This window comes from Pezoporus occidentalis, unplaced genomic scaffold (genome assembly GCF_034315485.1).
Source record: "Pezoporus occidentalis ecotype Australia unplaced genomic scaffold, CSIRO_AGI_Poc_V1 ctg76, whole genome shotgun sequence".
NCBI lineage: Eukaryota > Metazoa > Chordata > Aves > Psittaciformes > Psittacidae > Pezoporus > Pezoporus occidentalis.
Genome location: NW_026916115.1, coordinates 2,080,937 through 2,104,945, shown reverse-complemented (window position 1 = coordinate 2,104,945; position 24,009 = coordinate 2,080,937). Strand labels below are relative to the sequence as shown.

The 24,009-nt window shown below is 47.9% G+C and overlaps 2 protein-coding genes across 5 annotated transcripts in view; one reads left to right on the top strand and one right to left on the bottom strand.

The window, feature by feature from the left end:
* Positions 1-349: 349 nt before the first annotated feature.
* TOR3A (torsin family 3 member A) lies at positions 350-23,473 on the top strand. 3 transcript variants are annotated; one of them, XR_009961484.1, is made up of 8 exons: positions 350-705; positions 1,068-1,181; positions 1,935-2,200; positions 2,836-3,011; positions 5,166-5,290; positions 5,795-6,052; positions 16,035-16,177; positions 23,362-23,473. XR_009961484.1 is itself a non-coding variant. In XM_062602317.1 (7 exons), exons 1-6 carry the CDS (start codon positions 420-422, stop codon positions 6,043-6,045), a joined length of 1,218 nt encoding a protein of 405 aa, XP_062458301.1. In that variant the 5' UTR covers positions 350-419; the 3' UTR covers positions 6,046-6,052; positions 11,019-11,504. The 3 variants fall into 3 exon arrangements, 2 of the variants coding, with proteins under 2 accessions (XP_062458301.1, XP_062458300.1); XM_062602317.1 differs by lacking the exons at positions 16,035-16,177; positions 23,362-23,473 and adding an exon at positions 11,019-11,504; XM_062602316.1 differs by lacking the exons at positions 16,035-16,177; positions 23,362-23,473 and having other exon boundaries at positions 5,795-7,967.
* The window catches only part of ABL2 (ABL proto-oncogene 2, non-receptor tyrosine kinase), a 50,766-nt gene continuing 34,831 nt past the window's right edge, over positions 8,075-24,009 (bottom strand). For both annotated transcript variants that reach the window (XM_062602296.1, XM_062602297.1), the window contains exons 3-11: positions 23,382-23,677; positions 22,475-22,747; positions 21,611-21,695; positions 19,809-19,986; positions 18,990-19,174; positions 18,562-18,714; positions 16,934-17,023; positions 15,510-15,683; positions 8,075-14,863 (exon numbers count right to left, since the gene is read on the bottom strand). In XM_062602296.1, coding sequence (XP_062458280.1) covers positions 13,167-14,863; positions 15,510-15,683; positions 16,934-17,023; positions 18,562-18,714; positions 18,990-19,174; positions 19,809-19,986; positions 21,611-21,695; positions 22,475-22,747; positions 23,382-23,677 — 3,131 coding nt within the window. In that variant the 3' untranslated portion in view covers positions 8,075-13,166. The remainder of the gene's footprint in view (positions 14,864-15,509; positions 15,684-16,933; positions 17,024-18,561; positions 18,715-18,989; positions 19,175-19,808; positions 19,987-21,610; positions 21,696-22,474; positions 22,748-23,381; positions 23,678-24,009) is intronic.

The following is a 24,009-nucleotide window of genomic DNA, read 5'->3' as shown; positions in this document are numbered from 1 at the left end:
GCGGTGGTGCAGCTCCGGGAAGGCTGGCAGTGGTGTCGGGAGCTTCCTTAGGCACCTCTCCAGCCCGGCTGGAAGAGAAGCCTCTCGCCTCCCCTCCCGGCAGGACCCGGGAAGCAGTGGGGAATACAGACCCGAGCGGTGCCTGGCGCCTTCTTCCAGGAGCAGGGCTGGGTTTTGCAGGGTAGCGCAGGCAGGATCCGTGCCGAGCCGGTGGAGGCCCCACTCACGGGACAGGAGCGAGCCGATGTGTGCGCGGCGCTGACACCACCGCACCGCTTTTCTCCAGCGACTCCAATCGCAGGCGGCCAGGAAGTGAGATCACGGCTCAGGCTGTTTAAGGGAGGCAGGGAGCCTGCAGACACCCAGCAGAGCCGGGACGGGGCTGTCCGCAGCCTGTTGGGGACACCCGACCCACCGCCATGGGCCGGGGCAGGCTCCCGGCTCTCCTGGGGCTGGCCTGCTCCCTGCTGCTGCTGCGGGGCTCGAGAGGCCTGGGCAGCCGAGGGACGACGCGGTGGCCGTGGGAAGAGGAGCAGGGCCCCATGGCAGAGGGGGAACCGTGGAGCGGGGCAAGGTACGAAGCCGTCAAGAAGCATTTGGGAGCTGTGGGTGCTCTCTCCAAGCAGTACTGGCAGTACCTGACATGCAAAGTGTGGCAGGAGGGCTGTGAAGAGGAGGAGGAGGAAGAGTCCGGTCCCAGCCCAGGTAAGCACCTGCCTCCTTTCTCTCCCATACCCCAGAAACAGCAAGGTCCATCACCTTGCTTCCCCCAGCTCCTGTGGACGCCGCCTTTCCCCAGGGTCGCTCAGTACCCTGGCACCTCCCTCGGCACACCCTGGGTTGCCACAAACGTCACTGTCATGCTTTCCCCTGCTGTGTCTCACTGCGCCCACCCGAGCCAGCTGCTGCCTGCTTATTCCCCTCCAGCCAGCTGGGCTGCTGGTGGGCAGTGCCTGAGTCCCCGCACCCAGGAGGAGAGCTGCCATTAACCGGGCTGAGCGTCCACACCAAACCCAGAAAAACCCAAACTTGCTGGAACACCTCTGCTCAGACTGCTGCTTTTCCAGGCTGGGGCCTGCCTCTGGTGGGACAGGGTTACCTGGAGATCCTCTCTGCCTGGTACTGCAGCTTCAGCGAGTGCTGCCAGACGGGAGACTGCAGGGTAGTCAACAATATCACAGGTAGGTGCTGTGCTGGATCTGGGAGAGCCCAGGCAGTGCTTGTCTCTGCTGCCTCTCCCTCGTCTCTTGTTGATTGTTTGTGGGTTTCTTTAAAAAGAAAAAAAAAGTGTATTTTGTCAAGGGCTTGAGGTGAGTAAAGGGCATTTCTGAGCAGGGGCTGAGCTGGTGGGAGGGCGAGGGGTTGAGCTAAATCCTGGTTCCCATTATTCATTTATAGTTCTGAAACTGCAAGAGAGTTTGTTCCTTACTGTACAGCATTATCTGCTCCAGTTTGCCATGAGCCCTGCCTTCATCAGGTAGCCCTCAGGCATGCACAGTGGGATCCAAATTGGCCCAACATCCAGCCCCAGGTCAGGAAGGTACACAGAGACCTGCATGTAAAGCCTGCACTGGTGTCATTGCATTTTGCTGGTCCTTAGACTTCTGGTATCCGTAATCTCTGCTGGGAGCTCACGAGGGTCTTTGAATTAAAGTGTTCCCTGCAATTGTCAAATACCTCCTCTGCTTCCCGAAGGAAAAAAAGGAGTCAGTGGAATATCTGCATCTTTTTGTGGTCAGTGGCTGATGCAGGCAGGGTACCGGCAGCCTGTCTCATTGACCCTGGGGGTATAACACCACTTCAGCCTCCTCTCAGACAGTCCCACCAGCAGGGCTGGGTGGGCCTCGTGCCCTGCCACATTTTCTCCTCTTATTCTCACCTGCAGCAGCAGCTGGGCTTGCAATTTCAGGCTGAGCTTTTGCTCTCTCCTGCAGGGCTAGCAGCAGACCTCAGCGGGCAGCTCCATGGGCAACACTTGGCCAAAGAAGTGGTCATCCAGGCAGTGCAAGGGTTCGTGCAGACCCCACAGCCAGAGAAGGCTCTGGTCCTCTCCTTCCATGGTTGGTCTGGCACAGGCAAGAACTTTGTGGCTCGGATGGTGGCCAGTCACCTGTACCGGGATGGGCTGAAGAGCGAGTGTGTCAGGCTGTTCATCTCGCTCTTCCACTTCCCCCATCACATGTATGTGGATTCGTACAAGGTGAGAACCAACAACACTGTGCTGCTGTGGGATGGCCCAGTGTACTGGGTCTGGATGGGATGGAGTTCATTTTCTTCACAGCAGCCCATAATGGAGCTGTGTTTTGGATTTATGAGTGAAACAGTGTTGATAACACACCAGTGAGCAGTGCTTGCGCAGCCTCAGAGCCTTCTCCTCCCAGTCTGGCCCCCACAGTCGGTTGGGAGTGCACAAGGAGTTGGGAGGGGTCATGCCAGACAGCTGACCCCAACTGACCAGAGGGATGTTCCATGCTATTTACTGTGGTGCTCAGCAATAAAAACTGAACAGAGGAGGTTTTGGGGTAGGAAGCCAGTGCCCGGAGCCTGGCTGGGCATCAGTCTGTTAGTGGTAGGTGTGAGTGGATGCCTTTGCATCACTTGCTTTGATTTCTTTATTTCTTCTTCCTCTTTCCTTCACTTACTAAACTATCGTGACTCACTTTTTCTCTTACTTTTGCTCTTCCTGTTCTTTGCCCTGTCTGGCTGGATGGGAGAGAATAAGCAAGTGGCTTCCAGCCGGGGTTAACCCATGACATTGCAGCTTAGCCCCTTCATAGTGCTCCGGTGGCACTGACTGCTGCTGGGCTTCTCATGCTCCTCCCTGCTGCTCCACAGGCTCAGCTGAAGAATCAGATCAGTGAGACTGCGCAGAGCTGCAAGCAGCCCCTGTTCATCTTCGATGAGGCAGAGAAACTTCATTTCAGCCTCCTGGATGCCATCAAGCCCTTCATGGCTCACTATGACAACAAGAGCAAGGTGGATTACAGGAGATCCATCTTCCTGTTCCTCAGGTGATTTCTGGGCCCCCAGAGGGATGGGAAGGATCAAAGAGATGGAGTTTATCCCCTGAGGTGTGTGATATGAGGGGCTTAGGCTGCAGGAGAGGGGAAAAAATGTCTAGAAAAAGGCAGTTGCCTCCATGGTCAATTTTGCTTACTGATGCTGGGCATCCTCCCTGAGTATTTTCAGGGGCATTTGCAGGAGGAGCTAAGGTCTCGCTTAGCTGGGAAACCTAATCCTGTGTCTAGGCTTTGAGACAAGGAACCAGTGAGAGTCAGAGCTAGCACGGTGTCACCCTGCACAGCTCAGCAGGGAGATCACATTCTCCAGGGAGCAAAGCAGATCTTGATGGGAAGTTCTTGTGCAATGTGGCCCTGTTAGTTGGGAGCAGGAGGTGGGGAGTTCCCACTGTGTGGCTGTGGCTGCAGGCTGAGGTGCCATCGGTCTGCTGTGCTGTGAGGACTGATCTGGCATCAGTTCATCCTGTGGTTTAGCTGGTCCCTTACCCATCCAGAGGAGAAAGGACTTTGGCATGTGCACAGCCCAGTGCTGTCCCTGACCCAAGCCTACGTGGGATGCTTCACGAGGGAGAAGTGGGACATCTCAAAACTGGGATGTGAGGAAGGCATGTGCCTGAAGTAGGCAGTGGGAAATGCCAGGAGAGACAAGTGTCCTGGGCCCCCTTCAGTTGAGGAGTTACAGCCTTTAGCTTGGCCTTGGCAAGAGGCATTCCCACAGGCTAGAGGTGGACGGAGCGTTTGCTTTCCATCCCCCACTGTCCAAGCAAACGTTCTTATCTCCAGGTTTGGTGGTTCCCAGGAAGTTTCTCTGCACAGGGAGGACCTGTGTATGTGCCCAGTGTTTGCAGAACTGACCGTATTTCAGTCCTACCTGTGTGGGCCTCCTGGCAGGAGCCATGGTGGAGGGGGCAGATTCTTCCTTGTTGCTCAGGGCAGGGTGGATGTGGTGTTGGCTGTGCTCAGCTGACCTTGTGTCCTACCTGGCAAGCCATGCAGGTTGGGGGTGACATCAGCCCCCTTGTGCCACCAAGCGGAGCAGAGCAGGGTGCCTTGCACAGCAGCGGAGGTTTCATCACACCTGGTGGCAGTGTGACACAGACCTCTTGTAGGAGAGCTGGCTCTGCCCCAGGGCTCCTTTGGACACTGGCCTGGTCCTGCAGCTTTGGCCAGGTTTGGGGGATAAGGGAGGATTGGCTGCCTGTCCTCAGTCAAAAGAGGCTGTGCTTCTCTCATGGGATGTGGGAGCAGGATCAGTATAAGCTGTCTTCCCCCCCTAACAAGGCAGCAGGGGGGTGGGAAACAGTAGTGGATTTTTAGTGTTGCCTCCCCTCCATTTGGGGAGTGGGTCCAGAGCCTCCGACATGAGAGAAAAGACTGGTGCAAGGTCTGTCCCAGTGCCTATCTGCCTCCTACCTATACCAGTTCCGCAGTTAGCTGGTTCCAGTATTGCCAGCTTACCGGTGGTGGGGTGCTGGGGCTGGTGCCTGAGCTGTTGCAAACCTCTCACCAGCACTCTGGGGGCTGCCTGCCCTTGATCTGCTTTCCAGGGTGAGGGACTGCTCTGGGAACCTCAGTGGCTGTCAGGACCTCCGCTCCCCACCATGGAGCTGCCACCACTGCGTGTCCAAAGTAGTCCTCACATAGGAACTGTTTTGTCCCTCACGCAGGGGGTGCTTTGCCAACTCCTGGGTTGCCATTTGAATCCCTGCCCTGGACTTTCCCTTCCAGTGAGGTTCCCACCACGTGCTCTGCCTTCTAACTTGGGCTTTCAATGGTGGCTTGTTGAGGGTTTGGTGTGCAGCCAAGTGTTACCTGCGAGGTCGATGATGGCATTGCAGGCAGGACACGGGACTGACAGATGGAGGATTCTACTGGCTCCTGGTCCCACCCTGGGAGAGAAAGCAGCTGCCCCAGGCTGTGAGCTGGCAAGATGGAAGATAGCTGTACGGATGCCTATAGAAAGGGGCAATTTGGGAAGAAACTTGGCTCCTCCATGTGCTAGTATTTCAGATGCTGATCCTACACAGCAAATCCTTCATTGCTAGGAGAACTGCTGAGGCCTCTCTGCAGGTGAGGCTGTTGGCAGCTCTCAGCAGTTCATCTTGGAGGGGACATGGTTGAATGACTTCCCTCCTGTGTCCACAGCAATCTCGGCGGCAACACCATCAATGAGGTAGCCCTGGACTTCTGGCAAGCTGGCCGGGCACGGGAGGAGATCTCCAAGGAGCTCCTGGAGCAGCGGCTGCGGATGGAGCTGCAGGAGCCTACAGGTAAGAGCCGGGCTCACTTGTGGGATGCTGTGGGTAGGCTGCCTGCAAACCTGCCCCTCTGCACTGGCTTGGGGCCTTGCTTACACAGTCCCATCCACCTTGCGCTGCAGAAGTGTGCGTGCTTTATTTCCAGCACCCCACCCTGGGATTATTTGCAGCATGAGCCCCTTCCCTCATCCACATGACCACAGCCCCACTTATGAGGCACATGAGGAAGGAGCTGTGTGTCCTTCTTACCTACTTCAGCCCTGAAAGTGGTTGTGTTGTGAATGGCAGCCTAACACGGTACAGGAGTATCAAGGTTTCTCTAGGGATTCAGGCTTCTTTTGGCCTGAGATGGGCAAGCCGTAATGTCTTTCTCTGTTCAGACTAAGTGCTGAACAGCTCTTTACAAGTGGATGTCTCTCCAGGACAGACCCCTGCCAAGAGACAAGCCTGACCCTGCAGAGAGATGACAGCTCCCAGGTGAAGCTTCTGAAGTTTGTTTGTCTTGTTTTGCTACAGAGAATGGTTATGCCCACAGCCACCTCCTCAGAGAGAACCTCATTGATTTCTTCGTGCCATTCCTGCCCCTGGAGTACCACCACGTGAAGCTCTGCGCACGGGATGCTTTCCTGGCCAGGGGACTTCCATACACAGAGACAGCACTCGATGAGGTGGCCAGGATGATGGTGTTTGTGCCCAAAGAGGAGAAGCTTTTCTCTGCACAGGGCTGCAAATCTGTATCCCAGCGCATCAATTACTTCCTTCCTTGAACCCCAGGTGGGACTACACCAGTGGTGAAGGTGGTTCTGCACTCTAGAGCTGCTCTCTTGCACAAGGTCAGGCAGGCAGGTTACCCAGCCATGCCCTCGCATGGGGACACACGCTTAACTCCGTAACTCGGAGGGCTGTTTGCAGGGAAGGAGGCGCCTCCACCCAGCCTTGGGGCACCAAGACAGCCTGCACTTGGCTGCATCTCAAGTCTGTCCAGTGTTTAAGTCCCTTCTTTTAGCAGGTTGTAGCCTGAAGTGATGATGTGGTTATGTTGACAGATGCTACGCTTTATGGGAGTGGGGATGTCCAAGTCCTTGGTTTGTTACTACGTGATGAAGGCAGATCTTGGAAAGACTGGTCCTGTTGGGACAGTGCAGCAGAAGCCATGTCCTCACCCTGTCTCCAGTTTTCTCTGTCAGTTTACAAGATTGAACAGAACTGTTCTGCTTGAGTATTTTTCTCTGTTGCTCTCCTGCACTCAGAAGGTTTTTGCTGCTCAGGGACGTGCATGCCAGGATCACGGTTTGTTCAGGGAGGCCCCTGCATTGAGAAAATGACAATAATCTCCTCTGGAGATGTCAAATCTCTCCCTTTGGAGCGTCCCCCTCTCACTGGAGTCTTCTGTTGTATGGAAGCAGCTGTGGGGATGAGGTGACCTTCTGCTGAAATCATTTTTCTAAGCAATTTGGTGAAGAGCCTTTTTGCCTCCCTGCAAAATGAAAAAGGGGAGACTAATTCCCTTTTCAAGGGCAAAGGGCCGTTGGTGAGGATGGTGGCTGAAGGAATGGGCTGCAGCTGAATTTGGGTTTTGAGGGATGCAGTAAGCTTGAGGGCCTTTCAGTATGTTGCATCTGTGTTTTTTTGGCTGATATCAGCATTACTGCACTAAGGGCCTGTTTGCTGTCTGGGTACTTGCCAGGTGATAAGTATGTTGCAGCAGGACCAAAAAATTTCAACAGTCTTATGAGAATCACTGTGACCTCTAGGTCCAAACTCCCTTCCAACAGAGCTGTGCTGGGTGATGAGGTGAAATGGCACACGCCAAGGACAGGGCTTAGCGCCCTGGACGCCCCGCATGCAGACCTTTGCTCTATTTTAAGCTTTGAACCTCCCTGTAGTGCCAGTGATGAGCAGCACGACCTCTGGGAAAAGACTGACCAGACACACTAACACTAGTCCTGCAGACTCTGAGTTCGTATGTCTCTCTGGGCACGCTGGCTGTTACCTAATGAGGCTTCATAGTCCAAAGCAGGAAGATGAGCCAGCTGCTCAGCTGATGCAAAGTTAGTTTAAACTTACCTGTTGTCTCTGGACTGGACCTTAGGGCCTGTGCCAGCATGCACTGTTATCAGGCATTTCTGAGACCTGATTTATGGTCAATCTCTTTCTTAATCACAAGTTTCAAGCCTAAAGCTCCAGCGTGGAAACATCAGAGGCAGAGGCAGGTGGGGAAGGGAGGTCACAGCCCCACAGAAGGACACAACTCAGTTTGTGTTTTATAACGTCGGCCGAAAGTTGAGGAGGTTGTTAGCTGTAGTTAGTTGCTTAGAAGGCTGTATAAGCCAGGGTCACCTAGGATTATATTTTTTTTAATTTAATAGAAAAGAATCTTCAGCTGCCCAGGTTAGGCTGGTGCTGCTTGGAGGGGAAGGAAATCTCTCAGGCAGCTGTTTCACCAGTGCAGGGGTGGCATGAAGCTGGCATGTTGAGCAGTTCTTACTCCATTACTGGTGGTATTGCTAATGGGGGCAACTCTCACACTTGACCACACAAGGCCCTGCACTCTGCCAGGTCACACAGGGATGTTTCAGAGGTAAGCAATTATGTACCCAATAGTGAGACCCACTCTCCTCTGATCACTCCATGGCAACACTAAGCTTGATTTTACAGGCATAAATAAAGCTACTGCTTTTCTTTGCAATCTGGTAGAATTAAACTATCTTCTCTTTTCTATCCAAACCACCAAACTTCAGGTTAGTACTGAGCAGCTTCCAATATTCCTTAGGAAAACCACGATTTTTTTGCCAATAAAATATTGCAACCTTTATTTAAAACAAAATGCAAATTGGCAAAACTTTGTGGAACGACAGGCAAAGAGGCCCTTCAAAGGGCCTTATTTACATCAAGTTTAACACTGTTCGCAGTTCACAGTCAGACGATAGTGAGAGAATTAAATTAGAAAAACAACCAAAACATATTACAATAACAATAAAAACAAAAAACAGTTGACAACACTGGTAGAGTGATCGGTGATTAATGTGTTTCATTTTAACCCATTCCTGCCCTCAATGAGTTCACTACTGATGCAAAGAGCGTGCGGAGCCCGCTGGGCTCTACTTCCCATGCACAACAGACACAGTTGAAGAATGACCTCCTTTGGTACAGACACTTCTTATCATGTGTAGATATTGTCAGTAAGTCAGGTGTCCCGTAACCTCTTACTTTCCACCACCAGGGAACAAGGCTGAAGGTTTGTTCTACGCTACAGGCAAGCAGAGCACAACCCCAGTGTCCACCTGAGCCAGATGGTGCCTACTCGTGCTGAAGCAGGAGGCTTCCAAGCATGCTGTAGTCAAGACCCTTGGGTTCTCCTGCCAGCCACTGATTAGGAGTAGGGCTCAGTGTTTTACAAGAGAACAAAGCAGCCTGTTCTGTTTGCAGAAACAGTCTTCTGGATTCATTAGTGCTTATCACAGCTGCTGGTGCCCAAGAGCACCCACAAGCACTATGCAGAGTGCCTCAGCTGCTGGGAAAGTCTTAGATAAATGGAACAGGCTTCAAGGTCTGGATTTTCCTACGCTATGACTGCACAGCGGAGCCCATCCTGCCTGCTTTTGTGCCCACTGCCTTTAAAGGAGGGCTGCTTTGTTACTGCAGCAATTCTGGCGCAGCTGCTGTCCCATGCTGTGGGGTTGAGTTCCCACTGCCCACAAAGAGCAGTGTGCCATAAAACTCTTGCATAAGCACACCTGATGTGATGTCAACACACGTGTGCGACTGTCTCACTGATACAAGGCCAGTGGTGCTCAGGAGAGATGTCCTGTATGAGAAGGACAGGAACAGGAAGCCTTCCTCTCTCCCATTGTGTTCTGCATCAGCAGCAATGCTCCATTCTATTCTGTTTTCCCAGTGGCTAAATTTGATGCAGTCCCAAGACCCAGACTCTTAATTCAGCTTCACCTCTGTCCACACTAAAGACAATGATTATACTGAAGTGTTGCTGTCAGTCAGACAGCCAAGTGCACCGCTTCTGGGGTTAAAAAGGGTGTACAGTGCAGGAAGAAAGGAGAATTGCACCTGTGAGCTGGCCAATTCCCCACAGTAGCTACAAAGAGAAAGTGCCCCACGTCAACTCACTCATGTGAGTGCATGCTTTGTGCTTGGCGCTTACCAGGCCCTACGTGCTGCCATCCCCTGTTGCAGAGAAGACTACTTTAAACTCTAGCCTGTTCTAGTGCAAGTGAGAGAGCCCAGCTGCAATAACATCCTTACCCCACAAGGCCTTCTGACAGTGGTGAGGAAAGGAAACAACAGGAGTTTATGCCTTGTCCCCTACCCTGACAAGTAGAGCAAGAAGTGCTCTACACTGACACAAATACCAGGGCTTCACCATCCCTACGTTACTTTGAACGTACTGTACAAGGCTGAAACCAGCAAAGAAGCTGCCACTGTAGAGACCTTTAAGGCCAAAAGCCAAACCTAGCAAAAAGGAGATGGAACTTTTAACAATTTTAGGTGAGTGGCTGTGGAACTAAAACTGAACGATAATTTACAGCAGAACCCTTTCCAGATACCATCCTGCTGCTATCCTGCCAGAGGGCAGGGGGTAAATTCCAGTTTGGGAATAAAACAGTTAGGCAGCAGAATCAGCAGCAATTCTACAGCCTCCTATTCAGGGGAAATAACTCTAGTGTCAAGTCAGCACTACCTCTGCCACTATCTACCCACCTGATGTAAGACAAGGGGTAAGAACAGAGAGTTTTTTTCCACCACAGGAGGGATCAGAACTGAATGGGCTCTGTCACACACAGAGGTTGTGGAGTTTCCATCCTTGGAGATACTCAGGAGCCACCTGCCCAGGATGTGGTCCTCGGCAGGTGGCTCCTTCTGGAGCAGGCACTTGGGCAGGGGTCCCTTACCACCTCAGCTGCTCTGTGACTGTAAAAGCAGAGGCTGCTTCAGCTGTGTTACTGCCTACTGCCCAGTGCCACTGCCCATCATCTCTGCTGTGGGGAGAATAAACCAGGTGGCATCTGAAAGGAAGTGGGGATGATCAGTGGAGGGGAACAGTCCTTCCTTGGGGCACGGTTAGTTTCTTCAGAAAGGGCTGACAGAGGGTTGTTGTAGAAGCTAGACATTCCAGGAATTGTTTCCTATTCTGTCATTTGTGCTGGGGGAAGACTGTCATTCAGGGAAAAAAAACCAAAAAGCTCCGTTCAAAATACTAATCAGAACTGGACTAACAGCCTTAAAATGTTCTGGTTAAAATACCTTTCCCCTGAGAATCACTTCAGTTTCAGTCTGTTCGTCCTAGGCTGAGTAGTAGTACAATGATGAAACCATGCGATTGTCTGCCAGGGCAAACAAGACTTGCCCTTCTGCCCCAAAGAAAGCTCCCATACCTGTTAAATCCTCTTGATTGTTTGAAAGGCCATGTGAAGCAGTATCACAAGCTGCCTTCCCTTTGCAGGTCAGCTTTCCAAAGACAATTAGTTTGGTGTGCACACCTTCAGTAAAGATGACTGAAAGAGATAAGGTAAACCACAAAAGCCCTCAGTAAAGTCTACATGATAACGGTTTGGTACTCTGCCTTACAGGTGAGCATTGCTGTGAAAGCCCTGGTGTACCCCTCCCCAACCTACTAAAGGTCCCACTGTAGAACTAGACAGCAGGTTTTGTTGGGTAGGCTTGGTACTGACTGTATATGTCAGGATGAGTAACCCACGCTGTACGTTGATTTGTCTCCACTTAGGTACCAGCTCACTGGAGTAAAACTGAGATGTTCAGTCACTTAATGCCTTAACGTCAGCCGGGGTGGAGGAGTTGCTTTTCCCTTCTCTCTTCACCATTTCACTTACTTGAACAGTGAAGCTCATGTAGTCCTTTCTGCCTCACATACTGCTCCACCGGGGTGCATTCATGCATTGTGACACAACTTCATCTACCACAGACCAGTGATAAAATGAGGATTCTCAGACATCGTTTCTAAAGATTGTTCGGCCCCTGTCTCGCTATGCTCCATGGAAAAAACAGGGATGCTCAGCAAGGCAACCCAGCCTACTTCCAAGCACCAACAGGGCAATGAATCTGGACAGAAATGGAAGTGCCCATCTTGTAAATTCACACCTGTGCCCCAGCTCAACTCTAAATGCTCAAACTACAAGCAGCACAGTCACACTTTAAAAACAAGTTAAAAAAGCATTTTAGCAAAAAAGAAAAGATTTAAGGTGCAAAGCAAGCGAGATCCTCTATCATCACCAATAGTGTGAAGTGAGCAGCAGCATGCAGGGTAATGTGTATTTGGAGCCAGCTATCAGACCTGTTTTCCATTTCTCACAAATCAAATTAGTTGAGGTCTTCCTACCTGCCAGTACATTTACATTTCAGGGAGTTGTGCGTATAGGCAGAAGACCAGCTTTTTGATGCCACAACAGTCTACAACTAGCACTAGGACCAAGGAAGACAACTTCAACCACACAACTGCATTCATTGCTAGTAGGCATCAGACATCAGAAACCATAACCCAGTGGGAGCGCTCCGAGGCAAAGCTATAACATTTGTTGTCGCATCTCAAGCTGGGGAGTGTGCAGTTTATGTGTGTGTTCCCTTTGCCACAGCATAAGATTGTGATCTAGCCTTTAAAATACAGGAAGAAATAAAAAAGATGGCTGTGATTCTCCTCTGCACTGCCATACACAGTCACCTTCACATTCCAGGAAGCTGGAAGCCTGCAAGACCAGGAAGCACTACAACAAATCTCAGGAAGCCCTCAGTATGAAGCATTAGGCCAAGATAAGGGACAGATCCAGAGAACCCTACAGCACTGAGGGTGTGTAACGGGCAGGCCAGGCTGTACTTCCTGGCTCTCCAGCTGGCTCCGCAGCACTGTGACCACTAGAGGAATGTGGAGAACAGCTAGGGGTGGCAGAAGCTCTGCCTTACCTACTATGGGTCCTCAAGGTGATGAAACTAAATTGGGGAGTAAACCTGGTAACAAGATAGAAACAACCTAGAGCTTAAAAAAAGCAAACCAAACAAAAACCACCCACCCCAATAACTGGCAAGTTGTGCAAGAGCCCCAAACTACTCACAAATGACCATCAAGCAGCACTGGTGCGAGACCACTAGAAAGAAGTATCAACTGAGACAAGGCTGTGTGGTGGGGAAGGGGGTATTCCAGTGGTAAGTCTGCCCAGTATCCCTGATGCTTCCGATACAACGCAGATGAGAACATGTGGTGGATGAGGTGGACAGGAAGGAAAAGAGATAGTTTAATATATTAACTAATTTTGCAGTTCTCATTACAGCAGCAACAGTGCTGTGGAAGTAAGCCATCTGGGCTAGTGCATCCACCTCCAGCAGCTCTGAATACTGTCAGTGCATTAGACCTTTCTCCCAACTGCACGTAACCTCCCTCTTGATGGCTACTCCAGCTCAGACTGCTCGGCACTTGGTACCAACAGAGCCCCAGTTCCTTTACTTTGCCATGTCAGGAGACCAAAGCATACTTTGGCACAGACAGGGGAGGATCTGTACAGCCAAGTGGCCTGCAGCCACTCCAGTACTCCAGCTACCACACATCAATTCATCCTTTCCAGAGCTAGAACCTGCCATCAATACTCCTGCCTCTCCAAGGGAGAAGCAAGGAGCTTCCTTCCCTTGCCATATCAAGCAGATCAGCCTGACTAGGTAGGGACAAATACAGGATGTTTTGCCCCTTACAGCTTTAATCTACCCTCTCCATCCCCATTCTTTGAGATGAACCTGTAAACGTGAGGAGAACTCAGTGATCTGAGGTACTTCACATACTCAAGTATCAGTCTTTCCTTTTGAAAGCATCAGTACAGAAAAAAAGTCCCCCCCTCCCCATGTGTATTTCTCTTACCCAGATTGACAGTAGCTACCTTTGCACCACATCGCTGATTTCTTGGACACATGACAATAAGTTATTAAGGACGGGGTTTGCCCCAGGGACGCTAGCAGCTGCTGAAGAAACCTGCAGCTCCTGCAGGCTGAGTTCCAGTTTGCTCACGGCTTCCCGGAAGGCAAATTTGTTGCGCGTATGCGGGATGCAGTCCACGTAGCCTGAGCAGTAATCCAGCAGCTGGTGCCCTGTGTCCACCAGCTGGCTGTTTGGCGTTGGCTCGGCGATGGCACTCGAGAGAAGATCTGCGCACTCCAGCAGTGCTTCCTTGCTGATTTTGTCTGCGGAGATTTTCTCAGCTGCCTGTTTGGTCTTTCTCAGCGCTACTTTTGCGCCAGCCGTGCCATTGGCCAGTTTCACTGGGGAGGTGGAAGACGATGACAGAGGCACTTGAGGCGGAGGCACCACAGGCCTCCCAGATTTTCCACCAACAGGTGCTGCTGCTGCTGCTGCCTTCTTACTCCCTTCACTTGATTCCAGTCCGTGCTGCGCTCCCGCCACGTTGCTCAGCTCTTCTGCTGCATCTGAGCAGGCAGCTGGCTGTTGTAGGAGCCTCATCACTGGTGGTGGAGGTGGAGCACACTTTGGTTTTACCCGTCTGGGACGGTCCCTGTCGCCAGAAGAAGTGACCTGATGCTCAGATAAGAGCTTGAATTTATTACCCTGAGAGTCTGTGCCAATGAGCTGCACATCTGCTGGAGTGTGTTTTAGAGTGGGTGAAATTAGGACTGGCACTTTGTGGTTATGAGTGGTTGGAAGTATTGCTGCAGCCTTTACTGGAGATGACCACCCTGGTCTCTCGCCATCCTCAAGGGCCCCTTGCCGTGGGCCACTGTTTTTTTCCTTGCCCTTGGGAGCTGCGGCTAGCCCTGGACCCTCCTTGTCTTCCGATGCAGAAGGGTTTCGGAAAGGGAGTGCTGTGGCACCCCTCGGCAAGAGTTTTGCTTTTGGTCTCTCTCTGGTCAAAGCAGGGCCTTCTTCAAACCTTTTGGGAAGCAGGTCATTGCCCCTCCCCGTGCTCTCATCAGGCTGAGAGGAGGTGGACACTGTCCGTTCCAGCTGGAGTTTTGACCTCTGGGAATTTCTGGGAAGGGTCATTGCCATCCTATCCTGCTCTGGAAGCCCTGAGGACATGGAAGATGTAGAGTTTGACCTTGGAAAAGGTTTTGAAGGTTCTTCATTGCCAGTGGGTTTTCCTGCTCGTAAACCCAGTGTCTTTTTAATCAAGCGTGGTGTAAAGAAACCAGTGATGCCCGACCACCCACCACCAGTGCTTACACCCCCACCACTGCTGGTACCAGTGCCATCATCGTTGTAGAAGGTCCTCTGCACAAAGCCCCCACCATAGCACTTAGGTGGTGCTAGGCTTGCGTCCTGCTGTGTGGGAGCAAAAGAGAACCCATCCACATGCTGCAAGGAAGCAACAGATGAAAAGTTACCCGTCAGCTCATATTTCTTATGTGGCTGATTCTCCATCTCCCGGAAGGAACTGCTGCGTTTGGGAGGTGTGGGAGCATTCCTCTTCTTCATAAAGGAGCTGAAGAAGCCACCTTTTCTGTCCCTGGTGAAAGTGGTTTCTTTGGCATCCTCCAATAGGCTGCTGGGTGACTTGTCCCTCTGCTTGCGAGGCAGTGCAGGAGACCCACTTGTTGGCTGTGTGCTTCTGATAAAACCTAGACAGAAGAAACAAGTGTGAATCTGCAAAATCAATTCCCATTTTCACTTCCCTATCCTGCAGTGCGCTTTATGGGCCTGGCATATTCAGCTGCCCAGATTCTGCAGGTTCTGCTTAGAGACAGGTTGAGAGGAAATTAACACTTTTATTTTTGTGCAAGGGTGGTGTGATTTTTTTGCTTTTATCCCACTTCTGCATGCATGCATTGTCTCCTGTCTAAACCGAGGAGGCCACTTAAGAAAAAGGTCAGGAAAAGACGGAGTTGCTCTTTTCTCCTGGTTTCTTATTCCCTTCCTGTTTGTTTTTTATCCTTCCCCAAATACCGCAAGTATAAAATAAGATCTGTTGCTGCATTGTCAACCTTAGTTTTGAAGCTGTATTAAAAAAAAGCAAAACTGAATTCTAAAGAAATACAGTGGCATTTACTAAAAGAACATTGAACAAGCTGTAGTGTTTACTATTTGCTAGTGAATAACTGGACTGACAAAATGGCTGACAGCCCTGATGACACAGCAGTACAAAGCACCTTGCCCTATTGTGTTGGGCTTTTTTCTGTTGTTTTCTTCTGTTTCTCTGGCACTGATACCAGCAGCAAGTTTATCCCAGAACGCATGGCCTCACTGGCACTGTCCCAGTGCCCATACCTGGTGCTGAACTGGAAGCTGAGTGCTCCACAGTATCCTGCGTTCCCTCAATGTTCTCCTTGTTCTCTGCCTGTTTCCTCAGTGTTCTAGTCTTGGAGGGAAGCATGGGCAACCGGGGCAAGTAAGGAACTATGGATGAGGAGGAGGCTGTTCTTCCAAGCTCCTCTGCTACCTCTGAAAGGGAAAACAAAAAACAAACCAAACAATAAGGGAATAGTTGAAACAGAGACTGCAGAGGAAGAGCAAAAGAAAATCTGTGTCTTTACTGCAAACCCAGGCTGGCAAGAAGAAATAAATGACTGAGAAAAACCTAGTTCATGGATTTAGTTTTTGCTCAAGTCTAGAGGTATTCAGGGTAAGATGTTTGTTTTTCACAGTATTTTCACACTCAGTAACATCTTTATGAATTCAGGAAAACAAAACAATGGTAGGATCTGTGCAAAAGGCCTAGTATGAATCTACTTTTTTGCTGGGTTAAGGGTTGCTCAACAGGTAAAGTCAGCACTGCCTCTGTTTTCAATTAAGGTGCTTCTTGTTGATGCTCCTGGGATCCCCCAAAAGATGTGTCCTCTGTGGATCTTGGTCTAAGCTGCTCTGCTTGAAGCAAAGCCCTGCACCTCCCCATTAGAAATGAAGACTGCACGTTTGCTTCCCAGCATCAACACAAGGTATGTGATTGAAAAAACCACCAAAAAAATCCCCCACAACCTCCCGGCCATACCAAAGTTGGCATTTGTGGGCCACTTGATGGGCCTAATATAGATCCACCCTGGTAGAATTCAATCTGGTGTGTTTTTTCTGTGGTAGGGAAGTGGATAGATCAGCTTTGTATTTAATTTAAAAATCTAGAAGATGCTCAGACACTTCTGCTTGTTTGCTGCCCAGTATCACATGTCTCACCAGTACTTAACTAACTCCTATGGATTGTATTTGAGAGTTGAATTGTACAGATTCGCTCCTGTAAGTAGCTACATAGAAAATCCAGGGATTAAGGCCAACTTAAAAAATGAAGGCTGGTAGAAGAGTATTTCACGACCTAATTGCCACAGTCAGCAAAGGACTGTGATAGGCATATATCTCTCTCTCTCAACATCACTCACTATTCCCAACCCTTCAGTTTGGGAAACAAGAAGCTTTCTCTAATAAAGGATATGATATTTTTTGAATTAACTCTTCAGCATTTTAGTGTTCAAATGAAACTATGCTGTCCCCTGCACTGCTGTACATCTAAAGGTTGTTCAGTATTTGTCCGGCAAGTAAGAGAACTTATTTACCTACTTATGGTTAAGACATTAACTAAAGGATGAAGCTTCACCACAACCTCCACTGCTAGCAGATGAGCCTTAAGGGCCTATCCATAAGCATAGCACTCTGGAAGGAAACTTCCAGTACTGTTGCAGAAATAAAGCAACAGGGGCTCTCACCCTCTGAGATGCTCGAGTCGTGGAACATGGTTTCAAAAGCCTGGTGGGTCTCAGCAAAGGAAGGTCTGTCTGGTGGGTTCCACTTCCAGCCTGTGAGAAAGCAGAGTAAGTCTCAGTGTTTGAAACAGGTAGGAGATATTTTATTCTGTGCAAGGAGAAAGAAAAGACACAAGCTTTGTCAACTGTAGTCAGACTGATCTCCTACAATTAAATAGGCTTTAGAGTCATTCACAGAAATTAATTCACAGCAGTAGTCAGTCACCCTACCATATCCTAACTAACCAAATCTCGAGAGGAAGGAACCAGTATTAAAAATCCCAGCTCTCTGCCAACTCCACTAATTTTGGGGGTCTCCATATCCCTCTTTTCTAAATTTTTGGGGAAAAAGTGAATTCTGCATCTGCTACCCTGGCTGTCTGGACTGAATGCACATCTACCCCAGTTACAGATAACTGTGTATGCAAAGCTCCAGGCACATTCTGCTCACATGCTCTTAATACTGAAATTCAGGCAGAGCCTTCCAGAAGGAGAATATATATATCCTGTGGGTGGAAGAGGAAGAGAGTGCATTGATCTGAGATGGATCTTGGAAAATTATACAAGTGTATCATGATGAAAAGTGTAATTTCTGTAGTTAGAAATCTGCACAAGGGGAATATATTCTGGAAGCAGCTGACTATCTGTTCATACCACTATAGGGTCTGGGAAGTTACTGTCATTCTGCTCATTTTCAGTTGCATTGATATCGTAAGAATTACCTGCTTTGGGGGTTTTGTCAGCTTCCCGAAAGTTTTTTAAAGCAATATCTTTCATCATTACCCAACTTCCTCCTTTTATAACTAAAGTTCACCCTGACTTTCTCTGACATGCTGGGGGGAGGTCTTCAGGCATCCCTGGAGACAGGCTGTAGAATGGCCTCTTCTACCCTGTTTTGCCTGTCCTGAACACTGAGGGTCACAGACATTGCCTGAGTTAGCACCAAGGAGTCTTTTCCCAGGTCACACTGACAGGGTCTCTCTGTTCAGAGCTGCTTACCTGATTCAACAGTATGGCCTGGTATGCTCCCTAAGATCTTCAGCCTTTTGCCCAATATAGTCTCTTGTGGGACTCAAGGAGTCCCGCTCTTGCAGGACTGAAGGAGATTGGCAATGCTGTTAAACTCTGTTGCTCTCTTCCTGTACCAAACTGTATTTTTTTTGTCTTCTATTAGTTAGTACCTTTTCCATCTGTTATGGTGCATTAGGGAGCTCTTCATGGCATGCTTGCAGGATGTATTTTGAGCAACTCTGTCAACTACGTGTCTCCTGCACAGGTGCTGTGTTTGCAGAGAACTAAATTTCCTTCCAATTTAGTGATTCCATAGTAAAAGTCCTACTGACAAAATACCAGTACAATGTGCCACAAAATGGTATTTGGCTGTATTCAGAAATGACAGTTTCTGGGAATGAATTCTTGTTCGCTAAAGACCACACTCATTTTGTGTCAGTAACCAGGTATGTCTCAGGTGATGGGCCCTTTTCCGCATTAGCCAACAAAATGGCACAAAAGAAGAAAGGACTTCAGAGTCACCTACAGATTTCTCCCACCTCTCCCAAGTTTTGTCCTCCAAACTGGAAGAAGCTACTCACATGCCCTCATCAGTTCGTAGACCTTTGGAGGGCACCCCTCTGGTTGTTCCATCCGATAGCCCTTTTCCAGCAGATCGTACACCTGAGAGAGGTCAATGCCTGGGTATGGTGACATCCCATAGGTAGCAATCTCCCATAACAGCACCCCAAAAGCTGCAAAAGGAGGAAAACAGAATTCCTGGTCATAAGTCTGTCCTTCTCTTGTGCTGCTCATTACATTGTGGCCTTTACTGCAGCTTGAGGCAACATTATTCTTGCACATTATTTCAGGCCAGTCTAGGTGAAGACATTATATGCTAAAAATGTTATTGTGGCCTGGTGTGTGACTGTCTCCTCCCCACACTTCTGTTAGGCCAGAAAGCAAGTTACTGTCTACGCTGGTAAAGAGAAACAAAATGAAAGAGAAAAGAAGACTGGAGTTTTCTTACCCCACACATCTGATTTGATTGAAAAGGTGTTATAGGCCAGACTCTCAGGAGCCGTCCATTTGATTGGGAACTTGGCTCCAGCGTGAGCTGTGTAGGTATCTCCAGTCATAAGTCGACTTAAGCCAAAGTCAGCCACCTTCACAACGTGATTTTCTCCAACTAAACAGTTCCGTGCTGCCAGATCCCTGTACAAAGGGAAAAAGCACAGTCCTCTACTGAAGCAAGAGCAGGGCTTTTGAATACAGTTTTGTGTCTGCATAGCCTGTCCCTCTCTTCTGAATTAGGAAGCACTCTCTTTATATAGCAGGTAAAGGCAATGTGAATCTTGCTCTCAACAGTGTCAGAAACTGAGTGAACTTTTTCTTAGAAGCCATAAGTCAGGATTGGGGCTCATTCTTTAAACTCTAATAATTACTTTCCAGTAATGACAGCTGTTACAATGAGAAGTTTATGTTTCCTGAGAACAGGATGAGATCAGCAGCTCATCCCACACCAGTAACAACTTTATGGTGTGGCTTTACCTGTCTGGATTAAAACAAGACTTGGGGTTGACAATGTCTTGCATATAGGGGGTACATCAGAATAGGACAACACCAACTTTCATAGCTGTCAGGCATAAGATTTTCAGTCTGCTATGAAAGTCATGGGGAGAAAGTACTGAAAGACTATACTGAAACCAAAACAGCCAATAGGTAAGCCAGTGTGAAACCTAACTTTGCAAGAATCTTTCCCCCAAAGACAAATTTCTGGGCCACCATGCTGGTGGCCTGTTCATCACTGCAATCTGAAACTGTACCAGCTCAATGTGACTTTACCCACCTGTGAATGAAATTCTTCTTCTCCAGGTACTCCATAGCAGAAGAGATCTGAGTGGCCATGTAGAGTAGCACGACAGCACTCACTTCCTCCCGGTTGCACTCCCGTAAGTAGTCTAGCAGGTTCCCATATGGCATGTATTCTGTCACAATGTAAAAAGGTGGCTCCAGGGTACATACACCTAGCGGTGAGGAGGAAAGAGCATGTGAATAAAGCTTCCCTTTCTTCCCTAGCTTACCACTGTTCCTGATTTAATATTCATTTGTCACATTTTGTGCTGATGTTTCTCTGAAAAGTGAAGACTTCCATCTACAAGACCCAAATCAATGCAGTCCAACTTAAAATTTAGTGCTTCTGCCTATTTATATGTCTCTCCACCTTACAGACATAGAGAAACATGTCTATCAAAGCACTGCTATTTCTATACAATATACATGAAGGAGTAGTTCTGTTTCTGGAGGGCTCCTGAATGAAATAGGAATTATTTTAAACATGTGTGATTTGCTTTCCTTCCCCTCTCTCCCTCCATGAAGCTAAAGCATGGCCAACTGGAAGTAAATACCCATCAACTGACAAGATTTTGAGACTGAAGTGTCACTACAGAGTAATGGGAAGCAGTCCTATGTGTGCTAGCTGGGATCAGCATGGTGGGACCTGCTTCTAAAGCAGCATTCTTCAGATGACTACTTGCTACAGTTATTGCAATTATGTATGAAGTATGTATTAATGGAGGAGGAGGGCAACAGGATACTCATGTCAAATCTCTGTGAACTCACACTGCAGCACTGCTGTGTGCCTCTTCCTACCATTACACACATACAGGAGTGAAAGACAACTATGCTGTGCATCTGAAAGAGGAAAAATGCATCTCTGCTGAGAAGGTTTTCTGTCTCCACTCCTGGAACCAGACAGGGCTGGGCAAAAACCTCATCTGTGCCCATTTTTTAAATGGGTACAGAATAGTTGCCATTATTAAAAGCCTTCACAGTCTTCACATTTCTCCTTTCATCCTCGGCTAGGCTTGACAACTTTGCTCCTGAAAGTAGTGAAAGTCCAGAGGCAATTAAACCCAAATAAAAAATTTTAGGGTGTCTCCTTAAGAATTTTTGTACATGTAGAATTAACATCTATGCAGACTATTTAATAGTGATCATCATATCACGCATCTGCCACTGAAACAAACAGGGCTCAACCAAGCTGTAAAGCCTGCAGATTTCTTCTAGTCATGTACTGTTTGATCTCACTTGCATTGCATCTCCAGTGCCCCAATCTCATGTACTTATTTGGTGATACACAGGGACCCTTACAGCAGTAGCAGTCTGGTTGTTTCTGGCTTAACTGTGGACAAATTTGCTCTGTTTAGTGCAGCTTTTACTAGAAATGTCTCCAATTTGAAAAGCATGAAGAACAGTATTTGTTGTGCTTCCAGTAAAATTGTTTCTTTCACTTTTAATTTTCTTATAATTTTGTTCTGTTCTATCAGAAAAATAAATCATAAAATAATTCTGTAAAGCTGATTTAACCCCTGGAACATGTCTAAGGCCAAGAATACAAACTAACAGGAGGCTGAATTTGCAAACCTTTATGTCTACTAATGTAAGCGACTATATTTGATGTTTTATTTAAAATTGGCATCTCTCAGCTTCAATACCATCTAAAGGAGTAAGCTGTCAAACCACCACCCATAACATGACCTGATTTAAAGTTATATAATTACAGAAAATCTGCCCCTGCTTTTAAACAAGACAGATTTCATTCTGGTGGAAACTCAAGTAAGAACAGAAAGAGCAAGGCCTTTCACTAACCTAACAACTGCACTAGATTTGGATGCTTGATCTCCTTCATCACAGCAGCTTCTTTCAAGAACTCTTCCACTTCCATGGTATCTTCCTAGACGAACAGACAGGCAAAAGAAGGAAAAAATTATCTTCGTGAACAAGGTCTGCTTAATACCATGTATCCTAGCTGAATATAAGTGATGGCATCCCTGTCTCCATTCTGCTGCTTTGGCTTTTAACTAAAGAAAAAAAATAAAATCTAATAGCCCTGAAAAGCTGCCTGGCTGTCCTGCAGCATGGCCAAGTGATAGATCTGCAATACCCAAAAAGTGCTAGGCTTTCTTGTTTGGTAGCTATTGTGGCTACCAAACCAGTTATGGCTGGTAAGAGAAACACTCTCAGGATCACTTAGTTCCCCTGCCTAGATACAAAAATTAAGCTTGAAAGCTCCTTTACTTAGGGAGTACACAGAACTGTAGCTGTTCATATTGAAACAAACAGAAGAGTTTGACAAGATAGATAAATGAAGAAGATGAATTTTTCCAGGAGTAGAGGAAAAGTTGTAGAACATATTTCCAACACTTCTGATTTCTTAAAGCTTCCACAGCTGTTCTGAGGCAAGGGAAGTGGACATGGAAACCAGCTGTACAGACATGCAGTTCCTGCAGGTGCTTGCTTGGCCAAAATTCAAAATTGTTTCTAAGACACATGCACTGGTGCAAGTTTGATGAGCTAACCTTATTCTGCAAAGCTACTCTCAAGCATGGGGCTTCTGCAGATCAGCACATAACATTTTCTGATATTCGTACAATTAAGTGGTAAAATCTGAGAACATTACAATTTCCTTACCCTTATCATAAATGAACAGAACATAACAATCTGAAAACTCACCTTTAATGTTTTCACAGCAACTGTGAGATTGTATTTCTTCCAGACACCCACATACACCTCACCATACTGCCCTCCCCCAAGTTTGTGCTTCATGGTGATATCAGTTCGCTCCATCTCCCACTTGTCATGGATGGGGGATACTCCATAGACAGTGGGCTTATTGCACTTGGGTGCTGGGTAATGCAAAGTTGTCACCAGTCCATCTGCTACTGTTGAGTGATGGTGCACCAGCTCTGCTAGAGTGCTGAAACGGCTCTCTGCTGTCACATATACCTGTTAAGAACCAGGAATCTATTTAAATGAAAGTTCTCAGTAACACTGGAAAACCAGTATAGTAAAAAAATTCTAACATGTTTAAAATAAAAATAAAACTCAGAGAAACAGATTTTAAAATATTTGTTCTCATCTTGTTGGGCAAATGAATTATTAATCTGTGAGATTTTTACCTACAGAAGGCAGCTAGATATAAGCTATCACCTGAGAGCAGTGATGTCTCCTGCTTTGTGCTCTATAGGACTAGAAAGTGGAATTCCTGTAGCGAAGCATAAGGCTTGTTTCTGCATCTTCCAAAACAACATACTGCTATTTGATCAAGGTTAAAAATACTGAGTTACCAAAGCTTTTCTTGTTCTAAGTGAACCAATGGAAAGATACCACAACATCAAACCACAGCTGTTCTGCTCTCTAGCTACCTTCAGTCAGGAGAAGTGATGTCTGTACTTCTTCCAAAGTGGTGTTTGATGAGTTACTAAAGAACATGTATACCAAAAGAACATGTATACCAAGCAGTGGAACTGTTTTATCCCACACACAGCCCTCCCATAACAGTCTGCAACTTGCGATTCTGTACCACCTATTAATTATATTTTTATTTCCTCTCCCCACAGCATTGTCCAGAGATCCTTACCTTTCCATCTGAGGTGGTATTGATCCTGTAGTGGTAAACACGTCCTTCGTACCTGAGCGAGATGGACAGCTGCCCTGGGCTGCTCTCGCTTTCACGAACCAGGAAGCTGCCATTGATGAGACTGCTCAAGAGATACTCCGCTGCACTGCGTGACACCGGCCCATGGTACCATGAATGCTTTTCCAGGCTGTTCACTGGTGTGATGTAGTTGCTTGGTACCCAGCCCTGACCATTCTTCGAACGTACCTCACTCCATTCACCATTCTGGTTGTAACCCAGGACTCGCAACTTCTCACCTATGACCAGAAAGAAAAAAGGAAAATAAGCACAGTGTAATCTATTGGGTCTCATTAAGGGAGAAACTCACCATCACCTGACTAAGCCTGGATTTGTAGTTAGCAATAAAAAAACCACAGCAGCTATCTTATAAATAAACTGCTGTATATAAAGTATTTATGAAGTAAAGTTTCAAGCAGAACACCCAGGATACTGTTCCCTAATTTACTGCAGTGTGAGTGATGAACAATAAGAGCTCCCTGTAGTCCAGTTTTTTAGACTAGAAAGACTATTTTTCATGGAGGGAAGAGGAGTGTCTCCTTCTTGAAGCTTTAAATAGCATGGGATTTAA